Source organism: Neoarius graeffei, chromosome 10 (assembly GCF_027579695.1).
Source record: "Neoarius graeffei isolate fNeoGra1 chromosome 10, fNeoGra1.pri, whole genome shotgun sequence".
Lineage (NCBI taxonomy): Eukaryota > Metazoa > Chordata > Actinopteri > Siluriformes > Ariidae > Neoarius > Neoarius graeffei.
In genome coordinates, this window is record NC_083578.1 from 16,311,934 (window position 1) to 16,334,111 (window position 22,178).

Sequence of the window (22,178 nt, forward strand, 5' to 3'; positions counted from 1 at the left end):
AAATGCAAATGCCTAGTGATAAACAATACAAAGGAACATGGGGTGAGGCACCACTGTAAATGTGCAAGGCTTGGCTTTAGACTTTGGCATCAGTCAGTCCAGTTGAGGAGAATGTATGCAGAATCTACGTAGAGGACAATAGATGTAGATGAGAGGAGAATATACGTATGTGAGAGGAGAATGTATGTGAAAGGAGAATGTATGTATGTGAGAGGAGAATGTACGTATGTGAGAGAATATGTGAGAGGAGAATGTATGCATGTGAAGGGAGAATATATGTATATGAGAGGAGAATATATGCATGTGAGAGAATATATGTATATGAGAGGAGAATGTACGTATATGAGAGGAGAATATGCACATATGAGAGGAGAATATATGCATGTGAGAGAATATATGTATATGAGAGGAGAATGTACGCATGTGAGAGGAGAATATATGCATGTGAGAGGAGAATGTACGTATGTGACAGGAGAATATATGCATGTGAGAGGAGAATATATGTATATGAGAGGAGAATGTACGTATGTGACAGGAGAATATATGCATGTGAGAGGAGAATATACGTATGAGAATGCATGTGAGAGGAGAATGCATGCATATGAGAGGGTCAGAATAGATAAAGTCTTATGCGGCCCCTCGTAGCAAAGCATCGTGCTTCTTTGCTGTAGTGTGACCGTAGCCTAAAGCTATAACTTTGACAGCCCTGACACTGGAGACTCCTTCAGAAAACGCTAACTAAAAGTGTTTCCTCACAGAAAACGGTTACCATAATCAACAATTACACTGTTAAGAACAAACATGTATATGGAGGACCTACCTCTTAAGTATTAGAACAAAGCTCATTAATGCCGTACAAATCTTGCATCTCAACACCACTTTCAGACCAATCAGAATCAAGAATTCAACAGCCTTGTAGTAGAAATAGTTTTATTCACCTTTATATAGCAGAATAAATGTACATTTAGCTCCTCAATGCAATAAACAAAAAAAAAAAAAGTGATCTATTGAACAATACATGTATTTTATCCAAAATATATTTGATCACTGGATTGTAGGAAGAAACTGTTACACAGAAAGGACACAAGAAGGCACAGGTATACAAAATAAGTGATCGTCTTATTGCAGTTGATCTTAAAAAGATTCTTAAACATTATGAGGAACTGCTGAAACACCGCTACAGCCGACCCACGATTAGGCCCCACTGATAGACACACAGTGTTGGACAGCAGTGATGTTCTAGTACCAGAATGTGGCCTGAGAGTTGCAATTAGTACACAATAAGGCAATTTATTTACTATATAGTTAAGAAAATAAATCTCTTAATACAGCAGAAATTATTAAAAATCTCTTTTCTTAAATGAGCATCAAGATTTAATACAGCAGCCAAGACAATAAATAATTCATGCCATAATATCTTAAAGTAACAACTGTGGACATTCCAGCATGTACATTTTGGTGAGGTCTAAGGTTACTGAGCCAATTCTCATCTTCAGCCAGCAGGAAGGAGCTGGGGTCAGGCAAAGCTCAGATACTACAGGAAGATCCAGTGTTAAACACAACAAATACAAATAACCTACTCACGTCATCATATTAACATTGCACTGAATGGGGAAAAGAAAAAAAAGGGGGGGAAAGGAAGAAAGAAAGGGAAAAAAAAAAAAAAAAAAGCACCAATTGTCTGGGCAAAAGGACTTTTTTTTTTTTTTTAAACCACCGTGATATTAAAACAACCCAGACCCCAGTCAAATGTAGTTTAGGGTCAGTAAAAAGATCCATCATCCAGTAATAAAACACAATGCTACGTGAATCCACACAAATCTTTCATCTGTCCATTACTGAAGACACGCTTTGCAGAACATAAAACACATTAAGGAATAATTCCAGCATAAAATTGTTAATCCTTCATGTCACCATTTTACAAATAGTGGGGGGAAAAAAAAAAAAAAAAAAAAAAAAAAAGACCTTCCTTGGGTTCTTTGAGACTTAACAGATTAGTCCACAGCAACAAACGTCTTCATCACTCATTGTTCATTTTCTTTCACCTGCCTGAAGCTCAACCAAATCAAGCCCAAAAGCCTGGATGTCAAAACCATAGAGTCTATCTCTATAACAAAAATAATTATTTTGGAAGGTTTGGTTTCTAGGAAGCTCCTCACATCAAAACATTATGGGCTAGATCTTGGTTCAGTTATCCTCCACCTCAGGGTCATGGTGAAGGACATGTTCCCCTAAACCTTGCCGTTCAGGGACAAGAGGATGCTTGGTTTTTCATCAATGACACGCACGAGCAGATTATCAATGTAGTCTTCCAGCTCAAGAATCTTCTCATCTTTCTTGGAGAGCTCAGTTTGCTGCTTCACCACCAGAGAGATCAACTCTTCCTGAGTAAGCTGGGTGAACGGGCCAGATTCTACAGACTGGAGAAAGGAAGATAAGGGAGAGATCAGAACAGAAACGAGGTTCGAGTGCTTCACATAAGCAATAAACATTAGCTGGAATCAGATACGCCAAGGGCTCCGTTTTTCAGATGTGGATTGTTGGTGGTGGTTTGACATGATCTTGTATTTTTCCATTCTTCCAAACTGCTTCAAAATTACTTCTTGCCAACTCGAGCCTTAGTAAGGACATGCTTGTTCAGCATAAATTAGATTAGCTTATTCACTTGGAAACCTCTGGAAATGAAATTTGCTCCAGCTGTGGCTGCTCCATTCCTTCATGAGGCACCCAATTGAAATAGATAAATAATAATAATAATAAAAAGTACATTTGCGCAAACCCTTTGAAAATTCCAGTTATATTAATTTGGCCATTCAGTACATGCAGTCAGTGAACCAAATTAACCTGTTTGGAATGATCACAAGTAACAGATCATCTACAGTGGTGCTTGAAAGTTTGTGAACCCTTTAGAATTGTCTATATTTCTGCATAAATATGACCTAAAACATCAGATTTTCACACAAGTCCTAAAAGTAGATAAAGAGAACCCAGTTAAACAAATGAGACAAATATTATACTTGGTTATTTATTTATTGAGGAAAATGATCCAATATTACATATGAGTGGCAAACTTGTTTTCAGTATCTGGTGTGACCCCCTTGTGCAGCAATAACTGCAACTAAACGTTTCCGGTAACTGTTGATCAGTCCTGCACACCGGCTTGGAGGAATTTTAGCCCATTCCTCCGTACAGAACAGCTTCAACTCTGGGATGTTGGTGGGTTTCCTCACATGAACTGCTCGCTTCAGGTCCTTCCACAACATTTCGATTGGATTAAGGTCAGGACTTTGACTTGGCCGTTCCAAAACATTAACTTTATTCTTCTTTAACCATTCTTTGGTAGAACGACTTGTGTGCTTAGGGTCGTTGTCTTGCTGCATGACCCACCTTCTCTTGAGATTCAGTTCATGGACAGATGTCCTGACATTTTCCTTTAGAATTCGCTGGTATAATTCAGAATTCATTGTTCCATCAATGATGGCAAGCCGTCCTGGCCCAGATGCAGCAAAACAGGCCCAAACCATGATACTACCACCACCATGTTTCACAAAATGGGATACAAAAAAGCGTTTTCCTTTCTCCAAACATAACGCTTCTCATTTAAACCAAAAAAAGTTCTATTTTGTTCTCATCCGTCCACAAAACATTTTTCCAATAGCCTTCTGGCTTGTCCACGTGATCTTTAGCAAACTGCAGACGAGCAGCAATGTTCTTTTTGGAGAGCAGTGGCTTTCTCCTTGCAACCCTGCCATGCACACCATTGCTGTTCAGTGTTCTCCTGATGGTGGACTCATGAACATTAACATTAGCCAATGTCACAGAGGCCTTCAGTTGCTTAGAAGTTACCCTGGGATCCTTTGTGACCTAGCCGACTATTACACACCTTGCTCTTGGAGTGATCTTTGTTGGTCGACCACTCCTGGGGAGGGCAACAATGGTCTTGATTTCCTCCATTTGTACACAATCTGACTGTGGCTTGGTGGAGTCCAAACTCTTTAGAGATGGCTTTGTAACCTTTTCCAGCCTGATGAGCATCAACAACACTTTCTGAGGTCCTCAGAAATCTCCTTTGTTCGTGCCATGATAAACTTCCACAAACATGTGTTGTGAAGATCAGACTTTGATAAATCCCTGTTCTTTAAATAAAACAGGGTGCCCACTCGCACCTGATTGCCATCCCATTGATTGAAAACACCTGACTAGTTTCACCTTCAAATTAACTGCTAATCCTAGAGGTTCACATACTTTTGCCACTCACAGATATGTAATATTGGATCATTTTCCTCAATAAATAAATGACCAAGTATAATATTTTTGTCTCATTTATTTAACTGGGTTCTCTTTATCTACTTTTAGGACTTGTGTGAAAATCTGATGTTTTAGGTCATATTTATGCAGAAATATAGAAAATTCTAAAGGGTTCACAAACTTTCAAGCACCACCGTACTATTGGTATGCAACCATATGAAGAACAGAGCCCAGGTATCTCGTCAAACTTATGTATACAAATTATTTTTGTCCAAATAAGCACACCTTTGCTTTTTCAGCCACTTCTCGGATGGTTGGAATCTTTGCATCTTTTCCCATAGAAATGTTTCCAGGAGACTGGTTTTCATAGGGACTCATGGGTTTCACTGGGTGTGGTCTAAGGAAAAACAGAAGTGGACTTTAGTGATGAAAAGGAAAAAAAAAAAAGGGAAAAAAAAACTTAACTATCCAGTAAATCCAAAAAGATATTAATAAAAAAAAAAAAAAAAGCTCAAAGTGCAGGAATTGTTTTACACATTCAAGTTAGTGAAAACAAAAACTCCGAACAAATAATCAGAACCAAAGTTCAATTGTAGTTCAATACAAGAGGCAGCCAAGGAAAGTAATCTGAGGAACACAAGAAATGAGTTAGTTCTCCCACCAGTAAGAGACTAACATGGAACCATTAAGCACACCAAATTTGCCCAAGAGATTCAAACACAAAGTGCTTGGTCAAGTCAGATTTATACCAGATATCACATTCATATGCAAAATCAGGTGCAGATATAGGCCACCAAAAGTTCCATCAAGATGAGAGTAGCAGACAACCCAACAACCTTTGGAATAATCAGCCGAGGTATTTTCTTGGACACCTTAAGATTAATCCTGGAATGAAATGTACATTCTGAACCAGGTTTAATCTATGTCTGAGAAAATCAATCTTTAACCTCAAACAGATTTGATAAACCAGTTGCTTTCTACTGAAGATGCAATCAATAAAGCAATCATCGATCAATCTCAGCTTGGGCATCATAGCCACAAAAAGATAGAAATGAGAGAGAGCACAAACGCATCTCGGAAATAAGAAGGCCAAGGGGATTTCAAGGGTTAGTGGTAGTTGATTTTTAACAGGCAGCATCGTGTTGAGGGAGTTGTAGGTTATTCTCACCTGCGAGAGGTCAATAGCCCACTACCTCCACTGCTTTGTGAAGTGCCTGACAGAACCTCAGAGGGTGATACCCAGGCACAGACTGTGCTTTTGCTCCCAGGCACACTTTCAGACAGGAGTTCTGGAATAGCTGAAGACAAGGGCATACCGGTAAATGGGTCCAAATGTGCTTTTGTTGCTTCACCACCCATTGGGCCAGCAAGAGAAGTAACGGTTAATTCAACATCATCGAACTCTTGAAGGACCGGTCTGTCCATAGGAGCTTTCCCCATTACGGGCTTCTCAGGGGGTGGAGGTGCTAGTTTTTTCTTTTGCGAGGAAACGCTTGAGCCATCCAATTTTTTCAAATCAGGTTCATTTTTAGAGGCCATGGAGTCAAAGAAAAGATTTGCTTCATCTTTGGGTACAAAGAATGGATCAATTTCCTCTTTAGATGCCACAGATCCAAATACGTTATCGAAGTCATCTGAGGATAATTTCTGATCTTCAGGCTTCTTTCCTTTCCTTGTACCACCAGTGAAAAGGTCGGCTTGATCCGTCATCTCCTGTGGTAAAGCCCAGGGATCCTGAGAGATTAGGTCGTCACATGGGAATGGATCAACTTCACTTGTGTTTTTCTCAAGAGCACTTGTGACATTTGCAAATGGTTCCTCTTTTGGTATGTTAACAGTTTTATCAGTATGTTTAACAGGGGTAGGCTTTCCTTCTTCAAATCTTTCATTCTCCCACAAACTCTTAGCAGTCATGGAGCCTTCTTTTTTACCTTCCATTGAAGAACCTGCTGAGGATGTAAAAGGGAGCAAACTTTGCTCTGGTTGAACCTGTCTGACAGGTCCTTTACTTGGAGCTTCTTGCCTAGATTTGGCTAGAGGAAACCCTGTTGCATCAACCTCACAGCTGTGATCTGCTGGTGAAGTTTTTTTTTTTATACTCCTGGGTTTTAGTGTTGGTTTTTCCTTTTTTGGCTCTGAAAGATGACCAAATATGGAGTTTAACGTTACCTTTGCTTTCATCCGAGAGTCTTGCTGACTTTGGACTGATGGTCCTGGGTTTCTTCCCAACTCCATTTTGGTCTTTTCACCATGCACAGAATATAAACGTTCTTGGATATGGCCTTGCTCAGAATTGGCCTCAACCTGCTGTTTTGATGTTGCCAAATGAGCTGGTTTTGGTGGAATTAGAGCCTGCTTAGGCTCCATTCCCTTTGCAGAATTAGAGGAACCCACCTGATAATCCATGTGATACTGGTTGAGACTTGGTGTACTCTTTTCCTTTAAAATTGAAGATTCAGTTGAGATGGGCTCATCAGGACCATCTACACTCATTTCTTTTCCACCATCCTGAGGAGTCATCTTTCTCTGGTTCACTTCAGCAATGATGTTCTCCCAACGTGTGTCAGTCATTACACCATGCCTCTTCTTGGGAAAAAGAGCTTGATAGTTTGGAAGAGGAAGTCTGCGGCTTATCTCTGAGGCTGAAGAATTAACTTGTACTCCGTTTTTTGGATCATGGCTTTCATTTTTGAAAATATCTCCAGGAGAGCTGGGTGGCTGTGGGGCTCTGTACTTTGTCTCAGACACACTAGAGGTGTTAGCAACTCCTGAAACGTTCTCCATGCTGCCTTTGGATGTGTCTGAAAAGGTTCTCTGGGGTTTCGGAGGTGCCATAGAAGAGTGGAGGTTCGAAAACATATCAAAAGAGTCAAAAGGATTATGAGAAGGATGTGATGCTTCAGGGGAAAAAGTAGAAGCAGGAACAGAGTTCTGGATGTCTGGGGGGACAGGGGAGGCAAGGGAATCAATATGATCAGTTTCAGTCTCCTGACTGAGAGTCAATCTGCCAAGGAGCAAGAACAAAAAAAAAATCAGTCCCGGATCTCTAGTAAACCTTGAAAGTCTATTCAAGCTCCAACCTTTGCTGCTAAACAAACGGAACCCAAACGTCAATAGATATATTAACTGCATGGCGCCACCTCCTGTAAGACAAATGACACACTAAATCAGTGTCATCATAAGGCCTACATAATCATTTAGGTACAGGATATCTAGACAGAAAGGCGTCAACTGCACTGCACACAAGAAAAGTACTGTAACATTTCAGTCTGAAGTGCCACAGAAAACGCGTACAAATAGCTGTTTATGTCTCCACGTGAATACCTGCATGTCAATCATTAGAACATACTGTCTGGCACCCACAGATCTCAATCATGATAGCTATCAAGTAGTTTTGAGACATTTTAATCCTATTTAATTAACCGGACCCATAGAGGACCACCACAAGATTATAGCCTTCATGAAGAAGGTCTAAAGCACACAAGCAAAATGTTTTTTGGCAATTAGAAGGTTTATCAAAAGAAATACAAAAACGCACAGGAGGAGCTTTGTTCAAAACCTATCTAGCCTATAAAAAAAACAGACAGTTCCAGCAAATCTGGAGTTCAAGCATTCATTTTGACAACTACAGTATACACGAACAAACCAAAATTACTCACCAATTAGAGAAAAGGCTATTTAAATCCATTCTTGTACAGCCAAAGCGAAGAAGTCTTCAAGACAAAACGCAGTACAACTTTAGAAATTCAGCGTCTCAACATGTTATATGCAGCCTGTGAGCATACAGTCACCTTACCCTACCACAACCTGTTCTTCTCCATACCGAAGCACCTCAACTGACACACCAGACCACATTCCCTCTCAACTGACCAATCAGCACATTCCTACCAAACAGGCTCGACTCAAGCCAGAAAGGAAAAAAAAAAAAAAAAAAAAAAAAATCATTTACTTTGTACTCAGGACCAGGTTTTAGCAGGGGTTGAGCTTGGAGAAGAAAGGCAAGGCAAAAAATGAACAATTAGAACAAAATATATGGTAATAAAGGAAGAACAGCAGAAAAAAAAAAAAAAGCCACGCGTTAAGTCAAGGTTCAAATTCAGCCTCAAAATGACATTCATTCCAGGATGAATACTCGAGAGTAGTGAGGAGGACACATGGAAGAAGTCAAAGTCCAGACACGTAGCTTGTGAATAGGCAAGACAGGCAACTGCTTGGGGCCCCCTGGCCCAGGGACCCCCGAGAGTTGGGGCCCGAGGGCTTTTGGTTTTTTTTATTGTTCTTTACCATTGTATTTTCACATCTGGAGTTAAAAAAAAAAAACTTTAGTTTCATACATTTTTCGTTGGTGTCAGATTATTTATAACATATTGGTGATGAACACTGGTCAGAAGGGCCCCCTGGAAATTTTTGCTTGGGGCCACAACAGACTCTAGAATCGCCTCTGTCAAAGTCAAGACACAAATGCCTTTCACTTGGCAACAAGAGAAGTTAAAAGTAGCCGGCCTTGGCCAAGAAGCTCCTGTACCTTCACTGGAAAAATTCATTACAGAACACAGCTAATTTTTTTTTTTAACCATAAAACCCTCATCAAGAATGGCAACACACTTGTACATTAGATTAGCTCTAACCTAAAGGCCAATTTATGCTGACAACCCAGTCCGCGCAGATAGCGTCGCAGACAGTGTCTGCGTAGCCCCCCCACCTTCGCAGACGCTCTGCGTGCACCTCCCAAAAATTGCGACCACCGCAGAAGCCTCGCAGACAGCGTCGCAGACAAGAGGGCTCTGATTGGTCCACTCTACATCTGCTGTACACGCACTTCCGCTTCCCTACTTTCCCGGTTTGGTTTGTTTTCACGACCGGCATTTTTAAAAACACGAGCGAAGATGGAGCAGCACGAAGAGCAGTTGATTGAGGAAGTACGGACATCTATGCGACTCCAGTTCTAGTCATTATAAAAAAAAAAAAAAAAAAAAAAAGTTCTAGTCATTATAAGTAACCGGAGGACAAACACTCCACTAACCACACCCACCAACTACTCCTAGCGACTTTGCGCCCCCTTGCGTTGTGGCGGTGAATAACATCGCGCACGCCTATTACTCCCCGCTCAACGATAAATTACAACTGTCTGCGAAAAGCTATCTGCGAAAGCCTTGTCGCAAGAGCATGCAGAGGCCTTAAATTTGGACCCAGACGTAAACTTAACATTAAATTAAACGATATTTTTAAGGTGTTCTTTTGAAAATTACACACACGTTAATCTTTAGACCCAGGAAAGAGAATTTGTCCATGTTTGTAGAGCTCAACATGCCTTGAATATAAAAATCTGGCAGTTTGGACTTTTGGAGAAATTTCAATGATTGTGAAGTTAGAACTGAAATTAGAACACTAAACAAAACAAGTGTTACCAGGCAAAACCAACCTCACCTGGCAGCACTTATTTTATACCAGTGTGTTGCTCATGACAGCTGATTGATATTTCTCAAACATCAGCTGTCAGGTTATAGTCCTATGAAAATCCGTGACCTTGACATTTCAGATTCATTCAAGGTCCAAGATCATGTGCCAAATGAAAAGCCATCTGGGGAGTTCCTATATACGCATAATAGTAAACATCTGTTTATCAGCAACTATTTGAGTTATAATGGAAAATATATTGTTTTGACCAAAGGTTGACCTTGACCCGATTACCCCCAAAATTTAATCAGGTAATCTACGGACCATTGCCCACCTACCCTGAAACATTGAAGTCAATCAGTGCAACCATCTAGATGCTAGATTGTTAAGACAGAGACACCACACCAATTACAATACCTCGCCCCGCTTACTCGGTCACAGGCAAGGTAATAAAAAGATGAACTCAGAATGGTAATTTTCCACTGTAGAACATCATTTATTCTATCCACACTCACTGGATATGAGCAATCGTGCGCTCTGATTGGCTACTCTACTACTAGGCTATCAGCTGATATACCAGGAGTAGAGAAAAACATGGAATGCAAGTATTTGATAGAAAGAACATCTTATTTTTCAAGAATTATTATAGCATTTTTCACAAATTGCGCCCGTCATTTTGCCGGTTTGTTTACATTCTAAGCAGAAATGATTTTGTCGGACGTTTTGTATAAAAAGTTATTTATCGAATTTGCAAAAAATTTGAAGAAAAATGCTCCGTTTCTCAAAATCCAGTGACTGTGGACAGAATAAAACGGTTATTTCACTCAAATCTTGTCATACATGGCTTATAGCTGACTCAGTGCTAAGCACCTTGTCGGCTATCAGGTCACGTACGACTCGATTTCGTGGAATAACTTAAGTTCCCTCATGTTACGCAGCCTTGCTGACGGTCGTGATTTTATTCCAAATTTTCAAATGGATGCAACTAGCTACCCACAGTCATCTGAACAAACAAATACTTCTTGGGTACTCAGAGAAAATGATATTCTAAGAGCGGAACTCTAACCTGCGGTTAAAGCTAGACGGCCTTTCGATTTAATAAAATCGGTAAAATTTAGTTCCCTCTGAAATTTGCCCATTATGACACGTTTATTTCTGTAACATCTCAAAATATCAGGCCATTCTGTGGCTAGGAAGTTATTTAATTTGAGGGGATTCTTGAGCAAGTGTGCATGAAATCACTCGCTTCGCGCAGTCAAGCAGACAGAGGAAGTCCGTGTGCACATGCGCAGGTTTACCACCTTCTGGGTTTTACAGCAGCTGGCATCCAGTGTTACATTACTGCCATCTACAGGTTTAACCTTTGACCGTGCACTGACTGTTCCATCATTCTGCCACTAAACAAACAGCTGCTCACACCAAGGTGCTCGCTGACTGACTGCCGATATTTATTAGTTTGGCCCTGCATTTCCTTTCCTTCGCAGCATAACATCTATTCTTCTCGTTTTCCGTTACTGTAGTCGGTCTTTCACATTTCATTCGCACACTCGCGTCCTCTGTTTTTCTCTCCTGTTTCAAATTTGTATCCCACAAGGCCTTGCGTGAACGGGGAAAGCCCACCACGTGATGCATGATGTAGTATCTTGAATTGGGTCATGGTGAAGCAGGAAAAGATAGCAGAGAATTTAGGGCCACGTGGCCCTAAATTCATTCATTGTTCCATTTTTAAAAAAAAAATAAAAAAATTGGAAGTCTGTGATTCGAATTCAGTAGCTTTCGGTCCACTAAACAAAAATAATTGGGTGTCGGGGAAAATTCTTTTTAGGACCTACACTTGAATCTGAAAGGCAGTCTAGCTTTAATGATTCACTGCTATATTAAACAGTTTATTCAAATTATTTTCCTATTTTCAGCAAAATTTTAATTCTCAGAAATATGTTTCTGCTCTTCATCTTTTATTCATGTTCAAATAACGCCCCAAAATAAACCATTATTCAAAAATGTTTCCTGAAATCACGTGGCTTTTGACTGCATTGTCCTACTGTAGTCTAAGCTTGTACAGGTTGTAGTAGTTTTTCGAGAAGACGAGATGTTATTTATTTCACAAAGATCAGACAGACAAATTGCAGGAATAAAATTACCTTTGTCTTTTTTGCGATAGAGAGTCTTATTTAAGCTGCTGACTGAAGGTAGACAGCTCAACTTACCTTTTCCTAGGCACCCATGGGCCCAGCTTAAACAAAAACATCCAATCCATGTATTGTTGTGCTCTTTGCACATTTGTACGGTGGCCTGAAGAACATGGCAACACAAGTGACGAGACAATGGTCAAAAACGGTTTTCAAAACACACCCACTCACCTTGGTTTGACTGCAGAAACCTTGGCTGTACGAGCTGGAAAGCTGCTGGAGGGCGGCATTGGACTAAAGGCAGTTCGCACCTCTGCTGGTTTCTCTTCTGTGACGGGATTGGAGTTGTCTGAACCAAGTGGAATGTCCTCAAATGGGTTTGTAGAGGCTGGAACGTCTACTTGTTTAGGACTCTCCACAGCTGGAGAGCTTGGCTCGTCTTTCTTCCGCCCAAGGCCAAAAAGAGAAGTGAGCCTCTCGGTTACTCTGGACTCCTCTTGGCGTTTTAGTTCCTCCGCTTTCCTTGCCTCTTCTTCTCGCTTCTTTCTTTGCTGCTCCTCCTCTTCCTGCCGCCTCCTCTCTCGTTCCTGCTGCATCCTCCTTTCCTCTTCCTCCAGTTTTCTCGATCTCGCCTCTTGCTCTTGCTGCCTCTTTCTCTCCTGCTCGTCCATAAGCTCTTGCAGACGTCCTTCGGTCTTCTTGTGCTTCTTCTCTTCATCCTCTTGAGGGCGATGTTGGACTTGGAATTCCCTTTCTGTCGAGTCAGGCTTATAACTAGGAATGCCGAAGCCCTTGAAGGAGTCGGTGGAGCCAGTGGACGCGTTTCGTTCGTGGTATTTCCGCAGGTCTTCGATGGAACCCTTTGCGGAGCCACTTAGGCTGAGGGAAGAACCAGAATTCGGCTTGGTCTCTTGATCCTCAGCGTACACGTGATTGCCATTGATGCACAGGTTGCTCTGTTCGGGAGTGCTCTGTTTGGAGCGACTGAGCAGGGCGAAAGGGCCCAGAGATATTTTGCTGTCGGTGCTACTGTTTCTCTTGTGGCCCAGAAACTTAAACTTGTTTTTGCCTGTGTGAAAGACAATTTAAAAAAAGGAAACATTTAGAAAACTAGTGTAACACGTGAACCTTAAACATTGTGTGCCATAAATGATACGACACTGTTTTTATCTTTACCTTCAGCAGATTCTTCATTGAGGCCTGAAGATCGGCTGCTGCTCAGTGAGCTGTTCTTCTCCGGCAGCGTCCCCAGGGTGGACATGGACTGGGACACGCCTCTATGGAGATTCGTCTTTGATCCAAAAAGAGACTTAAATTTAGAGGACTTCTTCAATTTTGGAGAGTCTGTGCCTTCCTCTTCTTCCCCTTCACTGTCAGTCAGAACATTAACTGTGGCAGGAACGATGGCAGAAGCAGAGTCAGAGCCCCCATCCTTCTTCTTGCCCCGAACCTTGTCTTTGAACTTGGAGATACGGGACCGAGGCTTGTTTGGCATGGACAGATCGAACATGCTGGCGGTCATGTTGTTCCGCATGAACTGGATGTCCAGGAGAACCTCACCTCTTTCCTTGTCTGCCTTTCCGTTCTTATCCAGCAGCTTGTACCAACTGAAAAACAGACAAACAGGGTGTTAAATTTAAACTTTGGATGCAAGCTGTTGTAATTACCGCTATTTTTAGTGCTTGTTAGACACAGTGACTGATTGAAGTCATTGCCTGTTCCAGCAAATCGTTGGCCCATGAATGGCCAACGCATGATTAAAACCAGGGGGGGAGTAATTATGTCTTTGTGCTTTATCAGCACTTGCTTTGTGTTCTCTGCATGGAAATTAGCCCGTGTTCAGCTTAACTGGCAGATACGATTGTTTGGGAGAGGCTGTTCAGAGAAGAATAACATGCCTTTATCCACCCACGCACAGTTGTGATAAACACTCAAACTGTGGGATGAGACAGCAACGTTTGGAAGCCGCACGGGCGAAACATGACTGGAGGAAACCGATACGACATTCCAAGGAACGGTCATCTGGGAGTTGTCATAGTAGCATGAACAAGTTTTCAGAGCATGTACCGTTTGTAAATACAAACAGTTTCTTTCTGACAGATCCCTGAAGTTCATCCCGACACCGACAGCCCCAGGCCTGGAGTGATTCAGCACCGAGGCAGGTTCACTACAAGAGAAGTCCATTTCACCAGTATAATAAATAATAATTTTAAAAAGGCATTATATAATTTGAGCAGTGATCTGAAGGAATGAGGAAAGGAGTAAAAGCACAACAGTGTGTGCAGTTTTTGGAAAATATTCAAATCTGAAGCCAATTTATCATCATTACCACCCTGAGGTTTATTTTCCTAATACAGGCCTTTCAATTACATAATTTGGGCTACACCCTGCATTTCTCAATTTGGGCTTTTTCCCGTCGTGACGCAGGGTGATTTGGGCTTTTCTGCACGCGCAAAGTGCCGTTTTCCCGGTGCGCAGTGTTTAAACCTGCTGCTGCTTTTTTAGCTACAAGGTTATGATTAAAGAAAGAAATGTTATTTTTACCTTTATTGCAAAATGTCTACAGCATTAATCCCTCTTGATGTACATATACATGACAAAAACAATTAGAATACAGTTAGCATACCTGCCAACCTTGGGAAAAAAATTGAGTAGCAACTTATCGCGGCGGTGCAGCGCAGCATGGCGTGAGGTCAGGCACATTTTGCTGATCAGTATTGATTGTAATGAGTGAGCATGTGAACAATGTATTACTAAGCACAGAGTTCCACTCACCACCATATCTAGTTATTCAACATACAAGTAGACTATGAAGGAAACAAGAACTCTTAATGAAAAGGCATGAATATGTTTCCAATGCTTTCACCAAGACATTTGGCACAAGGCAACTGTGCCCGAAAAATATATGTCCTTTATACAGACCTTAAACTTAAAAGATAAGGGACAAGTGTACTGCCTTTGGCATATTGTGTCTTAAATACATTGGGAATTATAAACAAAGAATCCCAAATAGCATGCTATGTCCCTTTTGACATTTATGCCACTTTTCCACTACCAACGTGGCCGAGTTGGGCTGAGCCATGCAGTGCTGAGTCGAGCTGTTGGAGTTGCATTTCGACTACAACCGCGCTGAACTGTGCTGGCTGGAAGTGGGTGGACACATTGGGTGGAGTTAGCGAAAGTGGGTGGACGTCACGTGATGTCGTTAAGCAGCGCAAACAGTGACATCAGTGAGCTTTTAAGCGGTAGTCTCACGACCCGGATAGTAAACAATAAACATGGAGGACATGGAGTCGTTAGTGTTGCTGGTCTTGGTGCTGTGGCTTGCTGTCGCCGACAACGCCAACAGATACTGGCAAGAGCGTATAGATGAGGCAAGGCGCATAAGGCTTCAGAATTCTCATAATTCTCCTTCTTCCGGGTTTACGGTGTTTACAGATCCCAGCGTGCTCGCGGGGCGTGTGTGGACACTCCTCCTCACCAATCAGTGCACAGGGGAGTGTCTCCTCACGCCCCTAGCCTCACTCAGCTCGGTTTGGCTCGCTTCAGCCTCACTCCAAAACCGTGCGAGTTTTGGGGGCTGAGCAGGGCTGAAGCTAGCTGAGTCGTGCTCTTCTTAGATAGTCGAAACGCGAGCCGTGTCGGGCTGAAGTGAGCTGAAAAAGGGTAGTGGAAAAGGGCCATTAGTATTATATTGTATAGATAACAGAAAAACCATAGGGCTATAGCCTATGTCTTTTAAAGCAGACGCCGGCAGTCTGCAAAATACACACACCCTTTTTTCATAAATTTAGTTTTGACCGTAAAAGAGATTCTGTTGCTCCTCGCTACACTTTGAACTAGGCTACACTAAACATCGAAAGTGAATATTTCAGAATACCTATATAAATATACATTTTTCAATATTAATATTTACTAAATGCAAACTGATAACCACACTTGCAGAAAAATTTACTGAAAATAAGTTATAGGCTACTCTGGCCTATCCAATAACATAGCCTTTATAATATTCATATTCAGTGATCTGGCCTAATTTGGAAAAAAATAATGGCCTATGTATATAAATGCAAGCATTTCTATGTTAGCAATATTATTACCTGTATTTCCTTGATGGCTAATGTCAAAATCATAATTGCACAGTGTGCAAAATGCATGATTAGGCAGTTTAGGGGGTGAAGGCATGGCCATTGATCTTGATACTTCGTTAAGAAGTTCTGAGGGGCATAGACTCGCTTCTTTTTAGATTTTCTTCCCTCTCTCTCGGTCATCTGATGTTGTGTATTATTAACTGCAAGGCACGCACATACACAAACACACATCATCCACCACACGCACTTACGGTACGTGAAAACACTTCATGCGCTGCTCATTGAATCTCACATGCACGAGTAGCCTAGTTCAGAAGATTTTAACACGTCTATCGGTTGACTGGATGGAAACGTCAGTAGGCTACTACAGTACATTTTCACCTTAGGCTATGCAATATTTTTTGGATTGAGAAGCCTGGGTCAAATATCAAAACAAGCTGGAACAAATATTTCCTTCAGATAAGGCGGAACACTGTGCTTTGAACTATGACGTTAGGACGGTTGTCCTTGCTTTATTCGCAATACTCTTGCCCTGCCCATTTACCTTCGAAACTGTGTTTAGCACCGTCCTCCCTTGTAAAACCAGTCACAGTATGAAGATCGACCGAGAGGGATGAAAATCAATTTCGTTACGTTCGTTTTGACGGCTCCTCGGCTCTCCGCTTAGCCTCATAGCCTAGGCCTATTTGAAGAATTTAAAACTAGCACTGTGATTGGTCGAAGTCTTCTTTTCTCTACAGGTTGCTGGTCAATGCGGTTACACCCATAGACGAGTTGCCTAGTGTGCGAATGCAGACAGTTGAACCGGAATATTAAAGATCTTTGAACTCAAAGCCATCAATGGCTTTTTGTGCATTTTGAAGTGTTAAATCGTAGCAGCGTAGTTTGATGTCTAAATGCGTATCTGCTACGCAAAATGCGTAAAGGTTGGCAGGTCTGAGTTAGTATTTAAAAGATGTGTTGGGGCCTGAGGAGAGCCTGCAGGAAAGAAGCCTGTGAATGAAAAAGCAAGTTCTGCAGTGTTACCATCAGAGAGACAAACCTGCAGCAGACCTGCGGCACGAAAGGTTTTTCAGTCATCACAAGAATCGGCAGTGCAATTCACAGTATGTAGTCAGGTAAAAGATCTTAGTTTAAATGAAAGGCCAGTGTCCAAGGCCCTGTCCACACAGCAACGGATTCAGGTGAATCTGATACAATTGTTTATCGTTTCGGCCTGGCGTCCACACGGCACCGGCGTTTTGGGTGCCCCAAAACGCAATCTTTTGAGAACGGGTTCCAGAGTGGAAAGATCTGGCAACGTTGCTGTTGCGAAGTCGTCTGGATGAGTAGAACGAATTTGTTTACGATGACGTCACAACCACATGACTGTCAGTGCTTCACGCCGGGTAGAAGTGTAACGAACTCGATGCGAGTTGTCAACAAATCCTATAACTTGGTTCATGAAATGCGCTTACAAAATATTTTCACTGTGAATACTTGTGTAATGGTGCAGAGAGAGAGAGAGAGAGAGAGAGAGAGAGAGAGAGAGAGAGAGAGAGAGAGAAAATAGCCCTTAGGGCAGAGTCAATCCCGCCAGCAAAAATAGGGGGAAAAAAAAGGAGCGATCTCACCTCTTCAGATGTTGGTTTAAGTCCTACAATACATTCCTCAAAAAGGGCGTAGAAGAACAAATTAATCCATCAACGTGTAGCATTCAATTTATTCCGGACCATTAAAGACGCCGCCTTCCGCGTAGAATCATACGTCATCCTCGCCGCCATATTGGATGGGTCAAAGCAGAGAATAAAGATGCCTCATTCATGTGCTGTGTTTAACTGTACCAACAGGTTTACCGTCCAAACGAGATCACATGGGATTACCTTTCACAGGTGAGACTGGAAAAATACTTTTCATTGTATTTGGTCATTATAATGTAATTTTACGAACAGATTTTTCTGACTTTGTGGATAATATGAAATCTCGCGCATAATAGTTTATGCACATGCGTCCTTACTACTTCTATTGTTCTGGTGTCTCCGAAGGGACCGTCTTACAGCGCCACTAGAGGTGTGGCATGTGTATTGCATTGTTTTCAGCAAGCGTTGCGTTGCCGTATGGACCTGATATTTTACTGATCGTTGCCCATGTGGACGCGATATTTTTTTAAATAACATCTCGTTGCCGTTGTTGTGTGGATGTAGCCCAAGACTATCAACAAGAGGACCAAGCTCCAAGTCACTGATTCCACCCACACTTACACAACTGTGCACATTTAAGATGCAAGCTGCATCTTAAATACACACAGTTGTGTCCTGAATAGCTCTCTTTTATTCTGTCTTTTACCCGATTTAAATCCTATGACACTAGGTATCAGAGATATTGCAGTTGAGGTCCGATAACGTGGGATATCGGGCTGTTTTTAGGTTTTTAAACAATACAGGAATTATTAGGAGAATTTACCACAATAAACAAACATTCTGGTTCACACTCCAGTCCAGAAGGTGGCGGTAATGCACATAAAAGCTGTTTGCCAACCACCATAAAACAATATAAAAAAAAAAAAAAAAGAAGAAAGATTTACCTAATGTGGAAATCCCGCTCTGGTCATTGGTACACGAGTCTCGCTCCTCCACGAAATCATGGCGTGCTGATTACCACTGATGGAGAATTCATGCTCTGCGTGAGGCTTACAGCTAGTTCGATGAACCCGGAACAACATGGGAATGGTGCAGATTTCGCGTCAATTACGAGAAATACATGCTAATTCTCGCCAATTTCGGTGTTTTTAAAGAACAAAGTCAAAACATTGGGTTTTATGCAGCCAAGTTTATTTAAATCAACTTTTTTTTTTAAATTTTATTTTGGGTACCTACGACGTTATCCATCGCAGGTTTCATGTAATTGAAAGGCCTGTAATAACGGCATGTCCTGAAGTGCTTTATTCCTCTTACAACACAATGTGTCAATGATATGACACATGATGCGTTTTATTTGTTATAGTAACATTTGTTGGCAAGAGTGTGTGCGCGCGCGCGCGCATGCTTGCAAAACAAGTCAGCTAGTTTCTGTTATCACTTATGGTAGCAGAGATTGATTGATTATTTATTTAAGTCCTTCTCTCACCAACCTCTTTCTATTTCAAATTTAAAAACAAGAGATCATTTTGGAGCTTGAAGAAGCTCGCCCAAAAGCTTAGTCAGCTTAGACTGCACCACTGGTTCACGCAAAGATAAATCACACCACCACACCAGGCCGATTAAGATGCATTGCGATTGATCAGAAGCTTGGTGCTCATTTGGTCATTAAGTGTAGTCGATTTTTATTGGTCAAGCATGTGCTCATTGTTTACACTGGCTTCCCACCATCTCTTCACTGGGTTCGGGTTTCAGCAAACAGAGGGATTTCTATGAAAGATGACTTAGGATAACGTAATGATAAAGATGACAAATACATTAGTCACTGTGACGACTGCTAGTAATTTTTTCTTTGTCACTGATGGATCGTATTCGTCAATGACGAATGCCAGCAGGAACCCTGGTCTTCTTTAATGACGGATGCTGTTTCTCTTTACTTAGTTGAGTGGTTCTTGACAATACATATTACAACCCCGATTCCAAAAAAGTTGGGACTAAGTACAAATTGTAAATAAAAACGGAATGCAATGACGTGGAAGTTTCAAAATTCCATATTTTATTCAGAATAGAACAAGGATGACATATCAAATGTTTAAACTGAGAAAATGTATCATTTAAAGAGAAAAATTAGGTGATTTTAAATTTCATGACAACAACACATCTCAAAAAGTTGGGACAAGGCCATGTTTACCACTGTGAGACATCCCCTTTTCTCTTTACAACAGTCTGTAAACGTCTGGGGACTGAGGAGACAAGTTGCTCAAGTTTAGGGATAGGAATGTTAACCCATTCTTGTCTAATGTAGGATTCTAGTTGCTCAACTGTCTTAGGTCTTTTTTGTCGCATCTTCCGTTTTATGATGCGCCAAATGTTTTCTATGGGTGAAAGATCTGGACTGCAGGCTGGCCAGTTCAGTACCCGGACCCTTCTTCTACGCAGCCATGATGCTGTAATTGATGCAGTATGTGGTTTGGCATTGTCATGTTGGAAAATGCAAGGTCTTCCCTGAAAGAGACGTCGTCTGGATGGGAGCATATGTTGCTCTAGAACCTGGATATACCTTTCAGCATTGATGGTGTCTTTCCAGATGTGTAAGCTGCCCATGCCACACGCACTAATGCAACCCCATACCATCAGAGATGCAGGCTTCTGAACTGAGCGCTGATGACAACTCGGGTCGTCCTTCTCCTCTTTAGTCCGAATGACACGGTGTCCCTGATTTCCATAAAGAACTTCACATTTTGATTCGTCTGACCACAGAACAGTTTTCCACTTTGCCACAGTCCATTTTAAATGAGCCTTGGCCCAGAGAAGACGTCTGCGCTTCTGGATCATGTTTAGATACGGCTTCTTCTTTGAACTATAGAGTTTTAGCTGGCAACGGCGGATGGCACGGTGAATTGTGTTCACAGATAATGTTCTCTGGAAATATTCCTGAGCCCATTTTGTGATTTCCAATACAGAAGCATGCCTGTATGTGATGCAGTGCCGTCTAAGGGCCCGAAGATCACGGGCACCCAGTATGGTTTTCCGGCCTTGACCCTTACGCACAGAGATTCTTCCAGATTCTCTGAATCTTTTGATGATATTATGCACTGTAGATGATGATATCTTCAAACTCTTTGCAATTTTACACTGTTGAACTCCTTTATGATATTGCTCCACTATTTGTCGGCGCAGAATTAGGGGGATTGGTGATCCTCTTCCCATCTTTACTTCTGAGAGCCGCTGCCACTCCAAGATGCTCTTTTTATACCCAGTCATGTTAGTGACCTATTGCCAATTGACCTAATGAGTTGCAATTTGGTCCTCCAGCTGTTCCTTTTTTGTACCTTTAACTTTTCCAGCCTCTTATTGCCCCTGTCCCAACTTTTTTGAGATGTGTTGCTGTCATGAAATTTCAAATGAGCCAATATTTGGCATGAAATTTCAAAATGTCTCACTTTCGACATTTGATATGTTGTCTATGTTCTATTGTGAATACAATATCAGTTTTTGAGATTTGTAAATTATTGCATTCCGTTTTTATTTACAATTTGTACTTTGTCCCAACTTTTTTGGAATCGGGGTTGTACTACAGCTGTCGAATAGTCATTTGCTTTTTGATGATCTCAAAACACGTTATGGCGGCAAGAAATTGCACCAGTCAACTTCGACAAGACACACCTGCTAACTGAAAAGCATTCCAGGTGACTACCTCAGGGCTAGAATTTCGTGAAAATTTGCAGGAATCTGTTTAGATTCTTGCAAAACCGTTTTGCGAGAATCCAATAAAATAATTTCAACAACTTTTGTGTTTGTTGCGACTGTGTGTACGAGTTTGAATTCTTTTCACAGGCAGTCAGTTGGCCTCCAACTCGGCCCTCAAACCACAAATACAGTACCAGTTACAGTAATTAAAATACACATTTATACACACTATCAAACTCATTATCACTTTATTTCACTCCTTAATCATCAAGTCAACAACTGAAGAATGGAGCCGAGGACATCAAAAGCCTGCCGCAAATACAGTAACTTACAGTAAACGTTACAATACACAGAGTTATTCACAGTAACAAACATCACTATTTCAATCCTAATGCCTCGGTCACAACCAGCCATGTGCGCTCCTACGGCCGGTCTACGTGCAAAAAACGCAAGAAACGCACGGAGGGCGCGCGTGAAACGCATGGAGGGTGTGACGTGCTGATTTTCGAGCCGTAGACCGGCCGCAGAGGTTCTTTGTCATGTCAAACAAACTCTACGGGCACTTACGTTTTTTTCAGGTTGCAAGAAAAACTTACAGCCAACGTGCGTCTTTCTCCACGAACAAAAAAAAAACAAAAAAACCCGCAGCGATTTGGGAAACGCCAAAAATAGCACGGCCAAAAAAAATCATACGTCCGGTTGTGACCTAGGCTTTAATCATCAAAAGCTGAACAATAGAACATCTGAATGTCAAAAACCTAACTGCACCAATGTGTCAGGGTCATGCCAAACTATCATTTAGTTTACTCTGCCTCATCACTGACAGCGGAGTCGGAATCATCACCACTACTAGCAACCACACGAGTCAGGGTCAGGATGCACAACGGCATACAAGTCAGTACTGGCAGAAGTAGAGCTTGCACTGTCTGACATTCTGGGGTCAAGCCATGGAGGATCTTGTTTAGGTCTTCTCATGTCAGTAACCTGTATTTTTGTGTGTTTATCATGTG

General features: G+C 41.6%; 1 protein-coding gene across 3 annotated transcripts in view; it reads right to left on the reverse strand.

The window, feature by feature from the left end:
• Nucleotides 1-1,337: 1,337 nt before the first annotated feature.
• Nucleotides 1,338-22,178, reverse strand: part of rab11fip1a (RAB11 family interacting protein 1 (class I) a) — a 47,890-nt gene continuing 27,049 nt past the window's right edge. For 2 of the 3 annotated variants that reach the window (XM_060931357.1, XM_060931358.1), the window contains exons 2-6: nt 12,951-13,381; nt 12,006-12,843; nt 5,417-7,252; nt 4,534-4,645; nt 1,338-2,420 (exon numbers count right to left, since the gene is read on the reverse strand). In XM_060931357.1, coding sequence (XP_060787340.1) covers nt 2,232-2,420; nt 4,534-4,645; nt 5,417-7,252; nt 12,006-12,843; nt 12,951-13,381 — 3,406 coding nt within the window. In that variant the 3' untranslated portion in view covers nt 1,338-2,231. The remainder of the gene's footprint in view (nt 2,421-4,533; nt 4,646-5,416; nt 7,253-12,005; nt 12,844-12,950; nt 13,382-22,178) is intronic. The other variant, XM_060931359.1, reaches the window with a different exon arrangement.